The sequence below is a fragment of the Ursus americanus genome, chromosome 1, assembly GCF_024610735.1.
Source record: "Ursus americanus isolate L20-20 chromosome 1, mUrsAme1.1.p, whole genome shotgun sequence".
NCBI classification, from domain to species: Eukaryota; Metazoa; Chordata; class Mammalia; order Carnivora; family Ursidae; genus Ursus; species Ursus americanus.
In genome coordinates this window covers 42,658,985-42,682,620 of record NC_142127.1, presented here as the reverse complement: position 1 = coordinate 42,682,620, position 23,636 = coordinate 42,658,985, and the positions used below count along the sequence as shown (strand labels likewise).

General features: G+C 39.0%; 1 protein-coding gene across 3 annotated transcripts in view; it reads left to right on the top strand.

Moving 5' to 3' along the window:
• The first annotated feature begins 1,658 nt into the window (after positions 1-1,658).
• Positions 1,659-23,636, top strand: part of FIGN (fidgetin, microtubule severing factor) — a 126,165-nt gene continuing 104,187 nt past the window's right edge. Inside the window, exons 1-2 of one of the 3 annotated variants that reach the window (XM_087861086.1) lie at positions 1,660-2,115; positions 2,889-3,058. In XM_087861086.1, coding sequence (XP_087717212.1) covers positions 3,034-3,058 — 25 coding nt within the window. In that variant the 5' untranslated portion in view covers positions 1,660-2,115; positions 2,889-3,033. Of the gene's footprint in view, positions 3,059-23,636 lie in introns of all 3 variants that reach the window. The other 2 variants (XM_087861095.1, XM_045780731.2) reach the window with 2 other exon arrangements.

Here is a 23,636-nt window from a genome sequence, read left to right as displayed (position 1 = left end):
TTTCTCATTGTGTTAGCTAAATGCATCCATTCAATGATTATCCATTCACAGGTAAGAAAATGACAAAAGGAGAATGAGATTAATTTCAAAGTATATATGTGGTATCTTTTAAAAGCTGCATTTCACCATCAGGAAAGCTGCAATTTAGTCTATTAAATCTATAGCAGAGAAGCAGGGGGAAATGTGAACACCCGTTATGAGGAGGGTCAGTCCTAAACGAGTCTATTTTCGTTTCCAACCTTCAAAGGTAACATTCTCAGTTTCATGCGCTCCTGGTCGAATATATAATTTGCCTCGTTCATTCTTAGCTTAGTTGAAATGGAGCGGACTGGATGTCCACCAGGCCAAAGTATAAACTTACCATTTATCTATTAAAGTCATAGTTAATGAAAACGAAGAGAAATTATTACCTCACTCTCTTGCTCATTACAATTCCTAAAGAACTTTGCTGGGCACATTATCTCGTAGACATCATGATCAAATGTTATTGTTTGCTTTATTATCTCAGTTGGATGGTTGGCTAGTCTAGAATGAAATAGGTTGAAGGCAATCCTCGCAGCCTAGAAGTCTGAATGAGGTTCCCATTCAAATGATCCCGGTTGTTTGGGGGTGGGGCGGGGTGATTAGTAAACCAACTGAGCTTACACTGCATAGTAAGCGTCTGGATGCAGCACATTTACATCTAACAAGAGACCCCAGAAAACGTGTGTTTCTTAAACCTTATGTTCCGAACAAAAGGCTATCTCAGCAACAGACAATCAGCACTGCATTGCTCCCTGGGATGCGAGTAACACACTCAACTGCACATTTCATTCTTCCTCAGCTCCCAGCACCACAAAGCCCCTACTCTCTTCCCACTCCTGGGTCCCCAGCTTGCTCCATAGAAGGGGGTTGGGAAAGCAGGAGCCTAACGTCTATGCTGGCGCACCAGCAGCCCGCTCCGGGGGCCCCCAGGCGCTGCTTTCCCCTGCCCGAGCCGCCTGGGGGAGGTAGGGAGGGGAACCAGGGAAGCGCCAGAGTGGACCGCACACCTAGACACTTATGATTTTATTTATTCACAAGGAGGCGGGGGAGGGGAACCGGCTTAATTCGGATTCCCCCCCCCTCCGAAGTTGCCTCTTCTTAGCAGATAAAGTCATTTTCTGGCTGGTGCTGGGGGCCCAGGGGAGAGTGCGGGTGAGGTCCGGGCTCTCGGGGCCAGATCCTGTCCTGTGTGCAGAGTCCTGGGAGGTGGGGAAGGGTGGACTGGCCGCAGCTGTCTAGAGGGCCGGGAGCGGGCAGGGAGGGGCCCGCGGGCGCGAGAGCGGCGCAGCCCTGTCCCGGGCCCTCCCAGGCTGGCTGGGGCGCGCAAGGGCCGGATGGTCACGCGTGGGAAAGAAAGGTCCCTTCGCTCCCACCCCCACTCTTCCCACCCCAAGGCATTGCTCCCCTTTCCCCAGGCTGGGCCGCCCGGGAGTGCGGGCAGGGAGAGCTCCGGGTCCCCGCGCGCGTAATCATGACCTCGGGGCCCCCTCCGGGCCGCGTGAGCGCGTCCGCAAGGCTGGGCGGCCGCCGCGGCCCCGGCCGTGTAACATGACCCGAGCGGCTGGCCGGCCAGCGCGGCGCGGCCATTGAGCCCTCCCTGCCCATGAATCTCTGGCGCGTCTCTCGCTCGCTCGCTCGCTCGCCCGCTCGCCTCCCGCCTCTCTTTCTCCCCCTCCAGCTCCGCGGGCTCCGTGCGCCTCTCCCTCTCCCTCCCGGTCCTCCCGCTGCCCGTCTCTCTCCACTGCCCGCCTCTCGCCACTGCCTCCCGTCTTCTCTCCCTCTCCGCAGCCTCCGTCTCTTTCTCCCTCTCTCCTTTGAAAACTGATCTTTGGCTCTTAGTGTGAAAGTGATTTGAATTTGGCTCGGCGGCGCTCTGCGCCTGCGCCCAGCCTCTGGCATGCTGGCTCCTTCCAAGCAGCTGTTTTGGGTTTGAAATTCCAACATGGCAGAGGCTGCAGTCCGTCTTCCCTTCAAAAACTTGGAATGATTTCAAATCATAGGCACCTTCACTTAACCCTAGCTTCCATTCATCAGCAAACACATCGGATCGATGCTACGCTAACCTATCGGGTTTTCGCTCCGCGCGTTCAGGTAAGAGGAGCTTCGTAGTTTTCTACCATCTGTTTAAATTTGTTTTTGTTTTTGTTTGTTTTATTTTTTAAGAATATAAATAAATCCAAGACCCGTAATAGAAAGAGATCTTCGAGTTGTGCCGTAAACATTAAATTTAATTTGCATTCGCTTCTATTCTATACGCCAACCTGCTGTCTAATTTCTCTGTACAAAGTAGCCCTGAAACATTATAATGCATATTTTTGCTGCTTAATCATTGTAACAATAGTATTGGATTAAGAGTTCGCGATAGCAAGAATCTCGTTTTCCGCTATATTGGGCTTACTTATTACTATCTTTTTACTTCAAAAATAAAAAATAAGAAAGCGGAGCCATAGGGTGGGGCTAGACTTTCTTCGGGAACTAACTTCTAAGTAAATAAGAAGTGTAAATAAGAATCTTGCACACACAAAAAGTTGAGGTTAGATTACAGTCTCGTGGCTGAGGGAACGTGAAAATGTCAGAAGATCGGTTGCAGAAAAATGTAAGCACATCATCTTGGAGGGGGTACAGCGTGGTGGGCGTATTGTTGGCAAGGAACGGGAGAGAAAGATGTATAATTTAATGGTATATACAATCCACTGATCCTATTACCGTCCTCCCCGGAGCTCTTGTTAGTTTCAATGGGAGTGAGTGAAATTGACATGGACTTGCATTCCTGGTCATGTGCTTTTTTTCCTTTCTTTCTTCTCCTGTGATCTGAGATCCCCTTTTTGTTGATGTTGCTTTCCCCCTTAATTATATGCATGTAGGTTAAATGAATACCTGACGAAAGGGCCCACGTTTCAAGGCAGTGACATTTGATAGCTGAGAGGAAAAGTGGCTTTAATGAAAAGCAACCTTTGGAATTCCTGCTTGTGAGAAATCCAATTCAGCTTTTTGTGCTGCCAGCAAGAAATGATCAGTAGCACCAGTGTTTATGGTATGTCAGTTTTGGAATTTACTTCCTTTGCATCTAAATAGGAAAGACAAATTAAATAGCATGATAAAAACCATTGAAGACTCTCCTTGGGAAGCAGATGCTCATGATATATAATTCCTTTAAATATATATATGTATATTTTAATCTGTCAAAATGCTTGTTTGCTTTTGCTATCACTTGTTTATATTTCAGTTTTGATTAATAGATTACCGGAGTCCACTTTTATCGGTTTTAGCGGTAATCCCAAAGTTGCATGTTACTAGTAATGCACTATATAACCGCTGAAGTCAAATGGTATGTAAATTAGTTAAACTCAGTGTGGGGTTTTTTGGGGAGGAGGCTGGGTGGAGAGGGGAGAGGGCGGGAGTGTGGAGAAAGACTGCTTACTAATGAAAGTATATATATATATATGTACACACACAAAACTGGATGAAATTTTTTTTTCTCAACCTATTAATGCAATTTGACTATCTGCTCTCTGGATGATTACACTTTGTGGAGTAATCAGTTCTTCTGAGTGTGTTTTTTTTGGGTGAGTGAGTGAAGGGGTATCTTTTACATAAAAATAAAAAATATATATTTTGATTGCTTTAAGTCCTTAATGTCTTTTAAGGAACAGTGGTAGTTTTTTTTTTTTTTCCTTGCCATTCACTTGTCTGCCTGTCAGCGCTTTTTACTTTTAACCTGTGACAGAATTAAATAATCAAGCACTGAAATTGACTTTGTTTGAAATCGCTCTTTCCTCTTTCTTCACAAAAAAAAAAAAAAAAAGGTCAGATAAATGGAGTGAGAGGGGGTTTTCAATAGCTCTTGTGACCGTGCCGTGTGTACACTTTGTGATATTCAATTAGGAGTAAGAGGGAACAACAACAAAAAGATGTTAAAAGTATTTTGCATAACCACAGGATATGTCCACTTTATACTGGCTTGGATTTTTGTTGTTGTTGTTGTTTGTGTGTGGGTTTTTTTTTTTTTTTTTTTTTTGGTTACATTTACCCCACCACCATGCATTCACCCTGAAAAGAGAGAGAAGGAAAGGGAGAATATGAAAGAAAGAAATAGCAGTGGGGCAAAGCTGCCAGGGGTCTGTAACGTGGCCGTGGTTACTGCTCTCTCATAACACAAATGTGAATACAAGGAAAGGCACTACAGAAGCCGTTGCGCGACATACACTTCTGGTTGGACTCTGGTGACTATTGAGCTAAACACACAGTGCTCTCACACGATAGAAAGGATTTGAATTTTGCATTTGGAACTTGTTGACTTTGAAGCGATCAATAAGAAGACTGTTTATTTTAGATGCACATAATTTGCCCTGAGAAATGTTTTAAGGAGGAGAGAGCACAGCTTTTTTTCCCCCGGAGCTGTTGGAGCGAATGGGATTGCCAGATGGGCGATTTCCCTCTGTGATGTTAAAGCTGTAATATATATTCAGAGCAGATTGGGCTGCTGCCTGTGATGAGGAGGATATTACATTTATAAATTTTAAATCGGAGCTCGGACAATGTGCTGAGAGCAGAAATTGGATGGTTTGACTGTTCACCGTATTGATACTTAAATGTGATTTCTGAGTAGTAGTAATAATAATCATTGCAATAATATGTAAAAAACACGTTGGGGTAGGCAATCATATAATTCATGACATTTAACAGCAGATTTAAGTGTGTAAATTGCTCCCCTCCCCTGTCTCTGCTTACTATTAAATAATAGTCACATAATTTATTTCTCTGTGTTTAAATGCTTGTGCAAATGATGGTCACTCAGGAGCCTTATCACACACTAGAATTCTGGGGAGGAAAAGTTTCTATATATATTTATATGTATATTCATATATATATATATATATATATAAAGTAGACACTTGTGTATATGTATAAAGTGGCATTAGTGGTTCCTATTTTGTAATTCTATCAGTCTGATTATTTTTAGATTTTGTTTGTCTCAAACGTGTGGCCTAAAGGAACCAGAGCTACAAACCTAAAAGGCTGGAAAGTGGGCAAGTGCTCTCACTCTGGCAGCTCTGCTGTTGCAAATTAAAAGTGTGTTGTGGTCAGGAAATGAAAGCTACAATGTCTCTTTTGAACAAGTCGTTTATCAAGAGAAACATCTATCAGGGACTGCCTTGTCACATTGATTCTCTAAAAGTTAAGTCCGAGCTGGAAGCTGCTTTGATGTTTTTGATCCTAAATTTAATACAACAGAAAAAAAGCAAGGATATTATGACCAGAATAGATTAAAAAAAAATGTTTCCTGGAACCAACAAGATCTATTTATTAGTACTGTACTATGTGTGAAGTTTTTGGACATAAGAGTTGAAAGGTTGAAGGGGAAACCCTAGCCTTTATAAACTGATAGTTGTTAAATATGTATTTATAGTACATTCAGTTATAGCTGGTTTCTTGGTTCACTTGGACATTTTGAAAATAGATCGTTTTAGAGGGAAAATTATTTTGAAAGGTGTTTTGGAACAATATGCAGAGAATCAAGAGTTTTCATCCATTCAAATTTTAGAGTTGCCCTCTTCCTTTCATCCTTTCTTTTAGTTCTTTATTGCTGTTTCCTCTCTTCATTATATGTGTGACATATTAGCTTTTCTTTGGGAAAGAAACATTTTTTTTTTCTATAAAACCCATTTCCCAAAACATGCTTGCTCACATCATCTTTATTGTTGATTAATTGTGCATGTGGATGGTTATCAGTGTAAACTACATGGACTCACTCAGGTCTTTTGGAATTCAAGCCTGAAAATATAGGTAGGTAACAAATAAACCATGCCATGGATTCTTGAATACTGAATATGTTGCATGCATTATTCAAATTTGAAAAGGTATTGTTAAGAAATGACCAATTAAGAAAATTTTTTTGTGAAAGCATTTAAAAGCAACGTGCTTCATTTTGGGAGGCCCAGATAGGAGAGAAGTGTTCCTTTGAAATAGTTTCTGGATACTTGGCTTATACTGCTGTTGGCTACTTGCTCTTTCCTATGGATCTCTCAACAACTAGGCTGATAGACCACGAAGAGTGTGGTGGGAGTTTTGGGAAGTGTAATACTTGCTAATTAATCATGTCCGAAATGAAAGAATCATAGCAGGGTAATAAAGTCTCATTGTTGTTTTCCTGGAAGAGAGTAAGACTTCTGTTTGGAAGCTGTATGTGTGAGTTGACTTGCTTTTTCTCTTCTCCTAAAAAGACAGTTTATAGGGTCTCTTTAGAATGATTTCAGGAACCATTTTTTGGGGGGGGAGGGGGGCTATAGAATATTTTTCTTTTTCCTGACTGTACTGAATCAGTGATATTCTTGAAATTATCTCCGGTATCTTCTGAGTGAAAACATAGAGATTATTATATTTTCTTTAGTTACATTAAAGACTCCAGGGGCTGAGGTTCCAGTACTCGGTTGGTTGTGGGTTGTTTTTTGTTTTTTGTTTTCCACAAATAGAAAATCTTTTTGTTGTTTTTATTCATGTTAGGTAGGAACTTTGAAAACCTGTTAGCAGGCAGGTACTTCTGATAGATATACAAGAGAGCAGAAATTTTATTAATTACTTTTAGATAGTATAAGAGTATGACCAGAGGGGAGAAAAGTAGTACTTTCAAGAATCGATAGAGAATATCTGTATTATAACTTGACATTTCTAAGATTGTTTAAAGTATTAGCTACTTGAAAAGACAAATGAGTGATATCACTATAGGTAAATTTTTTTTTTTTTCCTGAGCTTTGGTTGTTACCTTTTAGATTTTAATGTTTTGCTTAGTTTATGCATGGGGACAGATCCCGAAAGTTTATGTGTCTGCAACATTTTTCAGAATTTTCATCTCCAGGTGAAGACGGCTCTGCTAATGACTCCCTGTTTTTGTCTGTGAATGTTTAGATGCCTTGAATGATTGCCTAATTAAGTAATCAGTTTTAATGGTCCGAAATCAGCAGAATTGCTAGGTGTATTTGAAACAATTGCAGGCTTTTATGATTTGTACTTTCCAGTTTGTTCTTAGAACCTTGGTTAATAGAAATGTTTACTGTTTTGCCTTCGATCAATATATTCTTGACTACAGATTTCACATACTACTTTTATAAAGTACCACACTTATTGTTGGAGGGCTAAAAAATTTAATTACCAGGAATTTAAATTGATTTATAAATTTTTGATTGGGAGAAATTGTTCTGTAGACATTTGTGTGAAATATTGACATACACTACTGATCGATAGGACTTGATTAATCAGCATATCTACTTTTTTATCTTGAGTCATTGATAAATCAGAATAAACAAATGGCACAGGAAACAATGCAGTTTTTTTCCTTCAATTAAAGAAAAATCTCACTATAATTGTCTCTTTCTTTGGGGGCATATAAGGGCTAATGTTTCATTAAAATCAGTTGAACTTAGGCATTATTTGGGGTACTTCTACAAGTCCATAAATGATTCCGTCTTCAATTAACTGTCTCTCTCTCTCTCACACACACACACACACATACATACACATTCTAGCTAGATTTTTTTTTGTCTATGAAAAATGAAACTTTTTTTCAAAAACTGAAAAGAAATGCTTGTTTAGCAAGTGCTTTTCATGGTTGGAATTTGTAATTTTCTCCCTTTTTTTTCCTAAATGTGAATTTTTATCATTAACTTTTTCACTTAACTTACGGTAGAAATTTCAAGCATAGCTGCTTTGACATGATTGCTGATTACTGATCTTTTGGGATTTTTGATCTTATCATTCAAATGGCAATTTTACCTGAAAGATGCTTACTTCAAGCAATGCAGATAGTGGAAATAAGGAGTAGGCAAGAATATGGTAAAAATAAATTGTACTGATAAGTTTGCAGCAAATCAAAAGCAGGTGGCTATACTGTTTCCTTCGGGCAGCCCCACAGATGCCTGCTTGGGAGCTCTGGCTCAGCACGGCACATGCGTAGGCTACCTGTTGATGCTAGCCTTAGTCAGGAGACCGAGGCGGCAGAAAAGATAGGTGATCAGAAACCATCCAAACATGAGCTATCATATGGCACTTTCTGTTAATAATATTTACATATTTTATGCAACAAATCTGTTTGTTGTCTTGTTACTTGAGTATTGACACTTCTCTTAACATTGCATATGGTGGGCTGTTGTCTCTGGGTATATTAGAGGCAGTAAATTCAAAGGAGAATTTCAATTCAGATGTCTTTATGTTAAATATATGGAGAAATGGATATGTTCGCTTATATTTGAGCCACTATGGCTTTCACAAAACATCGATAGCATTACTTTGCCAGTCATTTTTGAAACCAGTGCATCCTGAGAGTAGCACGTGTGGTTTATTCTGGGGAGGCCCAAGGTTAAGTTTTTTTTTTTTTTTTACCCTACCTTTATGAGCTGAAGTACTCATATTTTTATGTGGGGGAATCTTTTCTTAGAAAATATATTTCTTAATAAAATAGTGGGAAATTTGCTTCTTATTGGACTTTTGTTCTCATTTTCGGTCAAGAGTAGCTTTTATAAAAAGTTTATCAGTGATACTATCGCTCACAAAAAAGATTTTCTTACTGCAGAATACATAATGTGAAGTACCTAGAAAATGGTTTCTTAATATCAAAAACACCTTTACTCAGTTCCTTTCTTGTGAGCTTTGATTTCTGCTGGTAATGTATGTATTTACTCCATTCCACTTGTGAATGTGTTGCTGGCAAGAGAACAGAAACTGCATTTTCTTCATCCACCCCCCCCCAAAATAAGTCTCTTTTTTTCCCAGATTCAAGTAATGTCTGCCTTATGTCAATTGGATGCTTTTTAAGCAACTGACAATTGATTAAATGCCATATACCTATGACGGTAGACTCATCTGAGAACGGGTGACCTCTACTCTCATGCTTTGGTTCCCGAGGAGGTATTATTCATGGAAACAGTAGCATTCAAAATAAAATTTTGAAAGTAGTGTAACGTGAAGCCATGGGTTTCCAGATGTCACTGTAAACTTTTGGCTATTCTTTGGATTTATTATCTTCACCATCAGCACGCGTTGTCACCTTCACCTAGGGCTGGCTGCATAATTTCTGGGGCTTGGTGCAAAAAAGAAAATGTGGGGCACCTTGTTCAAAACTTATTAAAAATTCAAGACAGCCACAGCAGAGCAGTAAACCAAACGCAGGGCCCTTGTGTGTGGGACCCTGGGGGTGTGCACAAGTCGCGGGGCAAGGAAGCTAGCCCGGCCTTCACAACCCACAAACTTCTATCAAGGGCCTGCTTGGTGCAAGTCACTGGGCTTCCTGTGGAAGAGACTAACTAGCCCACACTTCTTCCCTGTGCCTCTGCCCAAAGAAATACTGAGGGTTACTGAGTGAGAGAATCGATGGTAAATGGACCATTAGGTATCTTCTGCTCTTTCTGCACATGAATTGGTGTGACAGAAATATTTGCCTTTGTCTCTTGTTGCCCTTTGCCTGATATGTGCTCCATGTAGCCCATGAATTCTTGTGCAGAGATTCTGAAAAGGAACCGTGTGTTTCGTCATTGCTGCATGCTGGTACATACTTGAATATGTCCTCCCAGGCTCAGAGTGACTGGGGTGGGAAGGTTTTTAGTAAGATGTGTCCTAAGAGCCTGGGAGTTTCTCTGTTGCCATGTACCACCACCACCCCCGCTAAGTTTCAAGCACACGTAAAATAAGTATTTCTAAGGTAGAATTCAAAATTATCTAAACATATAGAAAACCCTGGCCAGTTAAAAATAAAAGCACAACTCACTGAGTGCCAGTCAGACAAAAGGGGCAAACGCAAAAATAATTTCCTTGTTATAACAGTAGCAACATTGATATTTTGACATTAGAAAGTGGCGTCGTAGCTCCATAAACACATGGTGACAGCTATGTTAACGATGCAGAGGGACCTTCCACGCAAGAACGTTAACTCTGCAGTATGCTGTATTCAGATTGCGAACTTGGTTTCTGAACCTGGATTGAAATAACCCCCTTTTCCCTTGAATAATGGAGTCACCAGGTGGGACTCCTTTCTCCTTGGGTTTGAACATTCTGTGTCCAGGGGTGGACAAAACGTTTACATTGTTGCTTCCCAAGATACTTCTCAATGAGATCAAGCTTCATATTGAGATACCTAAAACTAAATTTTGAAGTCAAGCGGCTTTTTCAAATCAAAACTGAGATACGATGGAATGTCCAGCAAGTAATGGATCTGAGTGCACTTGAAGTTGTACCATTTATTTTCAAAAGGTATTTCTCACATCAGATGACTCTGCCAGGAAAGGAAATATCAAAGACCTCGGAAAAGTAACTATTCTTTTCTATAATCCAAGACTGGGGTGAGGGTGGGGGGCTTTAAAGATATTTCTGAGGAAGAATAAAAATTGAACTTATTTTGAATGCCTTGTTAGACTTTGTGGAGAGAAATACTATATATGAGACCTTCTAAGAAGAAAAATCTTTGCCCTGTGTAATAACAAGGCATTGCTCTCTCAGTTGATATGTGCTTTAACGAGAGGAGGCTTGAAAATACCTATTACAACAGTGTCCCATTTAATTATAAATTCACCCTGCAGTTTAGAAATTTTTTGCATCAAAGGCATGATAAACTTGTAATATTTTGATAGGTGCTTAGCCACCAAACGTAGTTTTTAGTGTCCTATAACCGATCTAGAAATTCTGTAGTATAATTTAAATCAGAACCCTTCTTTCCCCACCTTACCCCTAGCCTTTAGTATGTGGGATTTTCGCAATACACGTTTGGCCTGGGAAAGGATTAAACCAGGAATCTGTGTAAATCTGTGGCAATATAGTGCGTTGTTATATTCCAAATAACCGTTTTATTTCCCTTTTATTCACTTCTTTTCCCTTTCCATTTCAAATTGAAGTTAAGACTGTAAACTCTCTTAGGTCATATACCTGAATGATGCTGAATTATAAATCTTAATTAGGTATGATTCACTGATTTTAATCTTACAAGATAATTATTCTGAAGAGGATAAAAGATTCCCTTCAGAGTGAAGGCATTTTCATTACAAACCCCATTTAAGATCAAACAAAGACCATTAAATAAACAGAATACTGTTATTCTTTTAAGCCTAAGACTTAATACTTTTGAGTTTAAGTACATGAATGAGGAAATAAGGACATCGATAGGGCAGTTTTAGTGTTTGCAAACTTTCAGCGCTTTTGATAAATTTTACTGCTAGGAATTACATGGATGGAGAGGAATCTTTTAAATAAAAATTACAGTTTTGATTATCTAAATGGAATATGCTCTTGTGCATGTTCATAGAAACATTTCTTTGTGAAGATATCGATGTCAGGGACACTTTTGGTATGTCTTTATGAGTAATTAGGTTAACGGGGTTAGTTAGAAAATGTATCCTTTCCTGGAAAATGAAAAATTGCATTCAAGCAAAGGTAAAAGAGTAGAACATATTCATGACTTTAAGTACTTAAAAAGATATTTTATGAGTCATTTTTAAGAATAATACCCAATATGTAACTTGTTAAGAATAATAGCCATTTTTACTTTTTAAAGCATATTTATATTAAAACTGACTTTCTGTTCATGAGTCACAAATCTGGAGTCAATTTTAGGCCCGACTTTGAAAAGATGTGGGTCTAATCCCCTGCCCGGATCGCGGTATCCTACACCGGCGGTATTGGTGCAAAATTTTTCTTTAAAGAGAAATTTTCGTTTGCATTATTCAGAAGATTAAGCCACATTTTTGAGGGGAATACTGATATGACCCAAATGGAGACATTGGGACCCCGAATGACCTACATCTTTGTCTGACAAACTAGAAGGAGAAAATATCACCACCTTTGGAATTTTATATACCTGCCTGAACAGTACTTGTTCTTTCTATGGGAAGATTTTAATGTACTAAGAATGAGGGTTCCCTAATTGGAAAAATATGCTTTATGTAGTTATAAGAGTACCAATCAACTAGTCATCAGTATGAATTTAGTTACGATGGTAGGATAGTAGCACTAAAGAATCTTCCTCAGAAGTGGATGTTGAGACTGAGCTAAGTGTCTCTTGAGAAAGAGAAAAATTCTGTACATACGCAGAATTCCTTTTGGGATTTTTTTTTTTTTTAACACGAGCATGAAATCTTTATCAATAACATTTAAGCAGTTTAAGTATTAGGAAAAAATTCTACTATTGGAAGATCTTTATTATGCTTTGTTCTTTTAATAAGTCCTCGATGAACTCATACAATTCATTAATGGTTGTTTTGTTTGTTTGTTCTGTTTTTGTGTTGCTTTATTTTGTTTTAAAATCAAAGTAAAAAGACCTTAAGGGAAACTATTTTGTACTGTTTGTCTTCAAAAATACCTACTGAGAACACTACAACGCGTGGTATAGGTTTGCTTATAATGAGGGGCAAAAATCCACAATTTTACCCCCATGTAATTCTCTTTCTCTGGAATCTACCTTCCTATACAAAATGCCACTATTCCTAAGCTATTGTATGGTAGGTGTTGCTGATGTGTCATTGTAATGCACATGTGTACCTAAACACGTCTATTTTTTGTATTTATCTGTGATTTCTAACAGCCAACTCTGCAGGTGTCCCAGTGCTCGGGGCAGGCAGAACAAGGTTTTCTCCCTAGCTTGCTATTTGCAGACTTGCTGGGAACCTTGCTGTCTCATCCATCCTCCTGCTGCTGGGGTCCGGTTTTACCCAGACCTGAGTACTGTTTTGATGAGGACGGGTTTTCGTTTCGTTTTATTTTTGTTTTTATTTTTTAGTATTTATCTGTAGGGCCGGTTCTGATTTGATCATCTGGAAAATCAAATTTCACTTGAGCTGCTAGAATATGATATTTACACCATGAGGAGGGAGTTTGAATTAATTAAGAGGATATTGAGCTGTGTAGTGGGAGGAAGTATAGCAGCATTTTTTGGCATGGACACAAGGCGAAAGACAACTTGTAGGAATGGGGAAGTAGTTAAAGGGAAATAAATGAGGGAAATTGTTGAGGAAAGTCAAGGGCGACGATGATCTTCATGTGACGGTTGCTAAAAATGATATTGGCAATTTAAAAAAGTCAAATCCTAATACAATTACGTAAGACAACTGGTCATTTATTAAGAATTAGTGACCAGTGAACGTTAAGGAGGCTGCAGCACTGTAAACAAATCACATCCCCCCTTTTAAAAGTGGCACCTGCTATATCAGATCTTGAATATATGGGATTTGTGATAACACAGATTAAAAGAACTATTTCCCCCCTCTTTTCTCCTCATAATTTGAAGAAGTGTAAAAATTATACATGCCTTTCAGGATGACTCATATTACTCTTAGACTCTTTTTTCTCCCTCAACCTACTCAATTTAATTAGACCACGAGTGAGATTACAGAAGAAAAGCCATTGAGGATTGGGGTATATCGTTTTTAAAGCTTCTTTGGAAAATAATGCATTTATTGCCATTACAGGAGTTCAAATCATAAAGTAGATGTACGATTTGCTTTGCTCAGAGCAAAGTTTAATGGTAAATTTTGTGTCTACTCTGTGAGCCAGCTCTACCTTAGTGTCCAAAACTAAACAAACCAACCAACCTGCCAAAGCCTTGCCTCAGACCAGTTAAATGGAAGTTCAGGGGACGCCCAGTTTCTTTTAAGCTCCCCCAGTGAATCGGATGTAAAGTTGTGATTAAGAACCTCTTCTCTAAACCAAAACGTGACACATTTCATGAAATCTTAAACTTTTCACTACTTGAAAATATTATTCCTGTTTGAAGACGTACAATTAGAGATATCCCGTCAGAATTTAATGTACTAATGATATGTACTAGAGTTAGTTAACTATCTGGCTAAATTCAACAACAGTCTATGAAGAATCTTGAGAACATTGTCACCACCGTAGTAAGAGTACCTCAGGAAAGTGAAAGTGGTGAAGAAAAGCATCAGCAGAAGCCAAGAGTCTATCGTATTTGTGACCCTGGGTAAGTCACTCAGCCTCTCTGAGCCTCTTTACTTTTTTATAAAAGGAGAGTTGATCCAATGACTATTAAGACTTTTTCCAGTTCTATTTAATCCATGACTGCTTGGTCATGGCCTAGTAGTATAAGCTTGAGTAAGTTGGAACCTTGCTAGTGGTCAGTGGCTGATGAAAAATATGTTTTTGTTTCCCTTTAAGAAACTAAAGAAATTGTCTTGGAAACAATGAAGGAAGTTCAAGGCCCATTTATCACTTTGTTAAACCGTTCAAGGGGGATGGTAACCATTCATTAAATATGCTTACTAATTGGCTACAAGCAAATATGTCAGCAATTCTACTATCTTGAGAGTTGATGGGTATTAGTTAGCCAGCGCTTTTTCCCTGTAAGAGATATAAATAGACTGACAAGCAGATTAACTTAAGCAGTGGCAGAGTTAGGGCCTTCGAATCCTTTTAAAAATATATATAAGTTACAGTTCAGTATGAAATTTGGATCTTTATCTAACGGGAAGCAATTCCATCTTTCCTCTGCTTTAGGTCTAATTTGTCTTTATTCATCCTCTTTTTACCCCCTGGAATGCTCTTTTCCACCTGTTGAAATCCTACCAGGACTTTGATATCTAACTCAATGTTGCATCATCTATGAAAACTTCCTTGAGCCACACTAATCAGGATGCATTTCAATATCTACTTGATAATCCCTAAGCACTGTTTAAAAAAAATCTTCTTTCGATCGTTTGCCATCATCTCTCCTCTATTGTAGATTTCCAGGCATTTGTGTTTCTCATCTATGAAACTGTAAACTTCTTGTGAGCAGGGCACATCTAATTTGTTTTTTATTTTTAATCTTCTCAACATGCCTGTGTGGTGCAAGACCTGTGATAGATGTTCAATAAATGTTTGGTGAATTGAATTGAGAGAAGCATAGGAGACTGTCACTTGGTTAATCTTTTATTAATCTTACTTTTAAAAAAATTGGAAGATACTTTTAAAAATATTTAAAGAACAGGTACATTAAACTTATGCATTTCATTTTAAAAAGTGGAATTTCTGTATTCTTCATGTAATTTAATTACCAAAGAAGGACTTTATAACCCTGAAAAATAGTTTTATAATTATATGCCTAAAAAGGAGCTTACCATCATTTATCCCGTTTTCATATATATGGAGAGGAGAGGATTTAAACTATTTTATAAAAATAGAACGTTATAATGCTACCTTGAAAAATCTTACAGAACAAAACTGCATAGCCTGTTTTATTATAAAGTAGTAACAAATGGCTTCAAATCACTGAGTTCTACATCTTTTTTTTTTTCCTTGTGTGTTTGCAGTCAGGAAAAAAAAAAAAAGGAGGCTACAGAATCATAAAGTACTAGACCGGGAGACTTTCAAATCAACTTCTTGCCAAAATAGGGTTATTCAGCCTTTGGTTGAACAAAAGACATCAGCAGCTCCTAAGGCACTCCTTTCTGTTTTGTCTTTTCTCTGATAAATAAGTAGTGTGCAAATCTGTACCCCAGCAGCACTCGAAAGAGCTTTCCTTGGGAATATGATGGTACTTAGGGTGATAAGGTGTGAGATGCACACTAGTTAATCTACAGTTGATAGGAAAACTTTCCTTGACTCTGTAGTTTGTGACCGCCTTTGGTCAACATTTTATTTAATTGGCACGTTTTTGTTTTATATTTCAGTACCGTCTGACAGTGTTACGTTATGGTGTACTAAATACTGGGTAGTAAGCAGTTTAGCAGGGGTCACACCCAATGACCTTGTCTTCTAGCGGTTCTTCTGTGTTACCAGTCGGCTTGTGTGCTTACGAAGGATCAGTTTCTTTCTCAAAGCTGTCCCTAATGTTACAACAAATGGCATTACAAAATTTTCTAAGGGAAGCTCAATTTGATCGACGTGTTGAAATTGTAATGAGTTAGTCAACAGTATTTTGCAAGATTTCTATTTTATATTTGTGTATTTGAACCTAAAGATGGACGTACCAGAGAAAAGCACTCGTTCACCTTCCTTTGTGAAAGAAAAAACAAAACAAAACAACCAAAAAACCCCACAAAAAAACAAAAAACCAACCAACCCAAAAAACCCCAAAGGATCTATTGTCATTCTTTTAAAAACACAATTTACTAAGGGAACCTAGAACCTCTACTGGAAGCTCACTCGTTTTCTTTTAATTTGGGCTCTTCAGATCTGAAAAGTTCTAGATGTTATCTTACCGCTTCATATTGAAATTTGGGTTGATCTCATACACTCCATATAGAAGAAATATCTGCAGTGCTGATTGTTGAACCTGGATTATGACAAAGAAATGCCGTTAAGTGAGCTGTGGTGGACGAATGTTGCTTCGTTAATTGCGTGAAAACACCGCGTCTTTAGCAAAGAGCTTCAGTAGTACAGAAAGGGTAGGACATTGTAGAATAATAAAGATTATGAAACAGTTTGAAAGGTGGCAAAAGCATTTTTGCAGTTTGACTAAGATAATGTGTTTAGTTCCTTTGTTAAATCAGCTCTTCTGGTGTTCTGGAAACCATTCAATAAGCTAAGCAAGTAAAAATGCTTAAATAAATAAGTTAAAATCCATGAGAGTGAGGGTAACAACTATGGACTGAAAATCCTTATGGTGGTAGCTTGCCAAAAACCAAACTAAATCAAGGGAAGATTTAAAAGACATAGCTTAGGGGCACCTGGGTGGCCCAGTGGGTTAAGTGTCTGCCTTTGGCTCGGGTCATGATCCCAGGGTCCCAGGATCGAGTGCTTCATTGGGTTCTTTGCTCAGCAGGGAACCTGCCTCTCCCTCTCCTTCTGCTGCTGCCCCTGCTTGTGCTCTCTCTCCCTCTGTCAGATAAGTAAGTAAATTAAGTAAGTAAGTAAGTAAGTAAATAAATAAATAAATAGTAAAAATGAAAAATAAAAGACATAGCTTAAAATTCTGCCCTGTTTATATTCAGGAGGTTGTGGGGTTCTAAACTAACTAACTAAAAATATCCATGCAGATCCTTCATGCCTAAAATGTCAGCCTCCTCTCCTTTAGTCCTCCCAAAGGAAAATTGGGTGATTTCCCAGAGATCGTAGTAATGTAAGTTGGTAGCCACAAAAGAAGAGCCATGATTCAAAGTCAGTGGTCGATAGTTGCTTTTGTTGTTCTTTTTTATTTTGTTTTTTTAGTTTTTGGTCCTCATAAGCATAGTTGAAAGTTGTCAGTAACTGGATTTTTTTATTAGGCCTACTGGATGTTTTTATTAGGCAGTTCTTGAAGAATACGAGGCTGTATTTGTTCTCTTAGCTTCAAATCTAAAATGAAACATAAAATTATTTCAAGGGAGCCCAGCTATGGGTGTGTGAGTGTGTGTGTGTTTGTATTCAGTGGAGCAACCATGAAACATGACAGCACTTAGAGCGCTTTCATTCTGAGTGGCCAGTGGGTAGCTCCATACAGACACCATCTAAGTGAGCCAATTTAAATCTCACTCCAGATCCTTAACTAAGTGGCCCAGGTCTATCCGGGAGGTGACACTTGTCCCTCAGGGGATACGTTTGGCATGATATTCAGTTGAAGAGTCAGTAAACAAGGTTTATGAGAAATTAGTTAAAACTGAAATTGCAAATGGATAATGAGGGGTAGTTTACCCTAAAATGGCTTGAATATATTTGTCATATGTGCACAAAGAGAATTTTTTAAACGGGTTATTTTGATTAGAATGAAAACCAATCACAAATAAGCCACTTAAAATTTGCTTTCCTGCTAGGATCATTTTCTTTGAGCGACTGACCACGCCTTCTTCCAGCCCCGTCTTTGTCCAGGGTTTGGTGTAGTCACGCACGTGTCCTTGAAGAAACGTAGCATCTTTCACGAGATTTTTGCACAAGTGAAATCAGATACCAGTTTTTATTGCAGAACCCAGCCTACAAATGTTTCTCTTTAAAGACATTTTTAATAGAAACAGTAAGGTATAAATCATTTAAGCAATTACCTGGACATTGTGGAAATGGGGCTTGGCTTGTTCTGTAGCCCCAGATGTTTCCAGATTCCAGTAATAACCCGGTCCAGATATTTACAGCTTAATTTTCTGTGCATGTGCACTTGTCCACAAATGGCTCCTATTTCCCATTTTCTGTTGGACAACTGGGCCACTTAGAGGTAAAGAAAGTGATTTCAGCTTGGGTGCTGACAAACATTAATGGTTATAATAAGTTGCTTCTAGAAACTTTGATCACTTAAAAAAGATGGAGAGGCTAAATCTTAGAGGATTTTATACTAAGAAATAAAATAAATTATTCAAATGGCATTTTCCTTTATGGATGGGGATGGGGTGAATAACCTCCCCTCATTCCTCAAAATTATATTTAGCTTTGATATACTGTGTGATAAATGTGATTTTTTTAATGCGTCTTCTGGCACTGGTTGGGTTATCACGCAGGCTGCTAGTTTTCCTTGCATTACTATTCCACAGTTTTTCTTGTTCTTACTAGAAACTAAACAAATGGAAAATAATGATTGGTAACCATCTGCTGTGCAGAAATTCACATATAGCAGTTAACTCTATTTTATAAAACAAGACCAAACGAGTGGATTATACTGTTGCCAGTAAATAGCAACATGCAGTAGAGCTTCCTCTGGACAAAGCAGGAGCCTAGGCAGCCAGCATTTCATTATGGGAAGTCAGTTGGTTGGGCTGTGGGACTGGATGTGCCCAGGCATGGATGCGTGTGCTCGTGTGTGTGTGTGTGTGTGTGTGTCCATGTGTGTACTGCACATATGAAGAGAATCGGTATTTCCTCTCTACCTGTTCCTTGTGTCTCCTTCTTTGTCCCCCATAATTCCAATCAAGCTAAGTCGGAGTATTGTAGGTGCAAGTGAATCGATTTAATCACATCATCCTAGATCTCTTTATTTGCTTAAAAAATAAAGCCAAAATACATAAAGCCATGGAGAATGAAGATGTGTGAAAGTACGGGGGCTTCAGATCACAATCATGGTTTCCAGAGGTGGACAAATTATGACTAGTGGCTGGCCAATTTAGCTTTAACTCAGTCTCTGGTCTTATCCTCTACCTGAGGAATAGCTTAACTGAAAATTAGATTGAGTATATGTCCAAAAGATGTGGATGGGCAATGATTATTCGTATAGTTGCTACTCAAGTATGGGTGATGCATCGAGGGAAGACGTATATGAGAATAGACAGAAGTAAGTGGTCACGAAGAATTTATTCAGATGGACCAGGGAAGGCCTGATTTTATAGCTGTCCATATAATCAATCGATCGATCTCTCTCTCCCTCCCGCCTCCTTGCTCTAAAATCTGTTTAATATATCAATATAGTTAGATACTCAAAACACACATAGTATCTCTTTCCCTTCTTTGATACTGAGATTTTGCCACAGAGCAAGAAAAGTTGTTTAAAATGGGCAGTATATTGAGTTCAAAGGACCCATACAGTTCATAAATTCTCTGGTGTCTACTGGATTTTTCATCAGGGAGACTTCCAATAAAAATGATCTATTTTAGAAATAATATTGTTTAGTAGGTTGAAATGTGGTGTAATAAAATTAGACCTTCAGTCTTCTAAAGTTACTACTTAGATGGCACCCTTGGGATGGTAAAATGGCTGTATAAGCAGATGAATCAGACAGTTCCACTGATGGGTACATTTGTCAGTCTCTGTTACAGATATAATATATTCTTATATCTGTAATCCTGACACTGTTACATCCAAATGAAATCAACATGAGGTTGTCATCTTTAAGCAAATATGTTAAGTGTTGTCTTTTGTGCTTTGGATTTGAAAGAAAGGGGCCCAGGGGAGACAGCATCATGCAAATGGAACAAATCCCATTTCTTCTGAGCTGTGCTGTTTTTCCCCTCCATGGCAGCTGGCTGTGTTATCTTTGTGTGTTTCTCTGAGTGCTGACAATTCTTTCAGTGATCTAAGTTAGGGCACATTAGAAAGTGGAAGCAGCTGTCTGTCGCTATACTGAGAGACGTGTTTGCTCTACTGCAAAGATGAAGGACCATGAATCCTTGACACACTCCCCCCCCTCCCCCCTGTACTTTCCAACATGATCAACATTCAGACGCACAGATTGTCTGCTTGGACAGTTTTTTGTTCTGACTGACAGCATCTGGCATAGACAAATTTAAAAATACATAGCATGCCATGCTTGGAATTGGAACATCCCTTCTTTATTAATCTTCTCATTTAAACCATTCATTTACATTTCAAGAAAGGTTACAGCTTGATATGGTTGAAACGTGGATTTTTAAATGAATAACCTTCTAATGAAATGTCTTGAATGAGTACCAAGCAGCTAGTGTTCATTAAAAATTACACCCGATTAACACGGCCTTGAAAGCCTGAGAGGAAAGGGATTTCTTATTGTTTTAATCCACAATGCTATCCAGTGTTTACCTTTCTGGCACAAAGCGAATAGAAATGATGCCTGTACTCGCAACACTTCTGATACTGAACACAACTATGATATCACCCTTAAGCCGACAAAACACTTGGCCTTGTTTAATCAGCTTTCCTTCCCTCTGAAAACCCCCAGAGGTGTTAAAAAAATTTTTTAAACGTCACCAAAATATGCCTCTTTCAGATCTTCTCTCTCTCTCTCTCCATGTCCCACCCCTCCCCCACCCCAAAATACTATGCCTCTGTGCCCAAAGCGGGGGGGGGGGGGGGGGGGGAGCTTCTGTTTTCAGACGGAAAAGTGGTAGCAAACGTTTTTCGATTAAACATTCCCTCTGACCCCACGTGGGTGGATATACATTTATTTGTCGGCATTACTTTAGTAATAAAACATAACAGTGCAAAAATTGCTCTCTTTCTCTGCCTCACGTCACCCCCGCACACACTCACATTTTTTATCCATTTTCAATTTCACAGCCAACCTCGGCAACATGCTTGTCTAGCATTTATGTAAAAATAATATGAAAATTGGCCCTATCAGTCCGTCTGTGGACTTCGAGTCCAGGGTTGGGAGCGGGAGGGGAGAAGGAGAATCCTCCTTTTATTACACATTTTAGACTTTTCCTCTCACCGGAGAATTTCAGCTAGGACCACCGAGCTGCGGGTGTGGCCACAGTAGTTGTGAGGGGTGTGTGGAAGGGGGGAGTGCAGAATTAGAACTGAAAAAGAAACTGTCCAAGTGCTAGGTAGTAAATATGTAAAGCAAGCGTGCTGGGTAACTTGGAAAAAGCGGCTTCAGAGGGAGGTTCAATTAACAGTTGTAGGCAGAAGAGGTGATGTATTTCTTCAGCATGTGTAAGAGGTCATTTGCTTTAGGATACATTTTGACAAATTTCCAAAGAAGTAGATGCTGAAATAAAAATGAAAACAGATTACAGCTTCATATCAAAGGTACTTTTACATTCTTGAGTAAGACAGGGGAAATGGCACATTTTTATCCCATAGATTATATGTTATTTTAAAATTTTGCTAATTTGTGTATTGTGCACTTTTTTCCCCCCATTTAAACTGTTCATTTAAACAGAATAAATCTTGGAAACTAACATTATCTTTGAATCTAGAATCAGCTTATCCCTCTATCCCTCAACCCAAATTTCTATCCAGGCTCTAGAAATTTAGGGTAGACATTCTTTGGTTGGTTGCTGTTTTTCTTTTCCTCTCTTTTTCCCCTCCCTTCTTTCCTTCCTTCCCTCTTTCCTTCCTTCCTCCTTCCCTTTCTCCCTTCCTCCTCTCCTCCCTCCCTTCCTCCCCCTTCTCTTTCTTTCTTTTTCTTTTTTCAAGAAGCTAATGGCAGAGAATCAAATCAGAGTAGATCTAGTTCCAGCATTTTGACTGCCAGTAAATGTTTTATAATCAACATTTTAAATATAAATTAGTTTGTTATTTTCCATTTTGATTTTTTTTTAATGACCAGGTTTTCAAGGTAGTGCCAATGTGCATCTGTAAGCAAACTGGGAATGGGTTAGAGAACACAATTCCCTCGTGTAAAAAGCCAGGTTTAGCAGTAATGCTTTTAATCTGGACTTGTAGAGGATTCGGGAGCATCCATAGATCTGCTCCAGTAATTACCATACCCCAAGTGGCACTGGAAGAGACATTTGCCTAAAAACTTGATGTCTTCATTACGCTGTTTACATTTTAATTAGAAACATGAAAATTACTGATTCATACAGGCAACTATAGTTTAAGTGGTCTCGTTCACCATCCAATAAATCATAAAAAAAAAAAAAAACCCACAGTTGGCATAAATAGTTTACTAGGAATCATTCATGGGAATAATGTGTTGGCACTATAAGCTGCTTAAAATATGTTTTTATTTTACCAGAGGTAGAATTTGCATATAAATTAGAGAATGGCATTTTAAGTTGACAGTCATTTATGCAGAATACCACCCACATGCAAATACATATATGGCTGGATGTGTATGCTTTCTATGAGTTTATAGGTTTTGCTGTATTGTGGTCGTGGAGATACACGTGAGTTTTTAAAATGCATGTCCTCTCTTCAAGTCCATTCAGAAGTGCTGTGGGTGTTCTAAATATGCATATCCACAAACACGTCTTTTATCTCTTGGGCAATATCAGCTCACAATAGGAAAGATGTTTATTTTCTGTACGTTACGTGTATGTCTCAAGAAGGAGTTGCTGTTGCATTTGCTCGTTCCTTCCCTCTTTCCTCTTCTCCCATTCCCCCCTAACTTTTGCATGTACCTGTCAATGCTGTTGCCCTAAAACCGCTGCCCACTCAGAGCGGCTGGACTGAAGCAGGGGGTAGCTGTCAGAGTCCATTCCTGAGTCAGCAGCACATCCCTTGCCTGAATCTTGCGACAGTCACTCATCCAGTTTTCCCCTCCCCAGGGGACAAGCGTCCTCCTCATCAGTGAGGAGGAATGACCCTTCTGTCTGGCATGCTCAAAATCCCAAATCTCTCCACTTCGGTGTGTGAGTTCAAATCCCCCCCTCCTGGAGGCAGGGCTGGGACTCTAGCTAATGACTCCGCGATACAGAGGGTCAGTGCACTGGTGAGCTGGAGAACTGAGGCATCGTGCGAGCCGACTTGTACATTTTTCCCATAACTGTAGACTCCTCTCCTCCCTTTCCCTCCCCTCCCAGACCCTTTATTATAGATCGATATTATGCAAAAATGAACCAGGAATAGCCACAGCCATTAAAATCCATTTTTCTTTTCGTTATCTCTGTTAGAAAGTTATGGCCATGGCAGGAGGTGGCTCTGTTACTCTTTTTTGTTTGTTTATTGTTTTTTGGTTGAATGGAAGCATGTTTATTTTGTATCGTAGGCCCATGGGCCATCAGGTAAAAATGAATTTTAAAAATATTACACAGGAGGAAGAGTCCACGCATAGGTGTCCTACCTGAAATGATACAGCAGTCATTGTTTTAAACTTTTGAACGGGGATGCATTACACTAAACCTCCTGCTAATTGCATGGTGTGATTTCTGGGAATGAAAGGGAGTAAGTAATTCTCATGAGGTGACTTTTGATGATAAATTTTGTGCTTCGTTTCTGCATCTTCTGGGTTGTTGTTGTCGTTTTTTCAAGTTCTAGGGGCTTGCGAAAGTTTTAAGATGCTGATCAGTTATTTCATGCTGTCCACACCATTTTTGATTTTAATGAAAAGTCTCTTAGGATCATTTTCGTTGTCACCGAGGTAACTGGTTTAGGTTGTCAAACC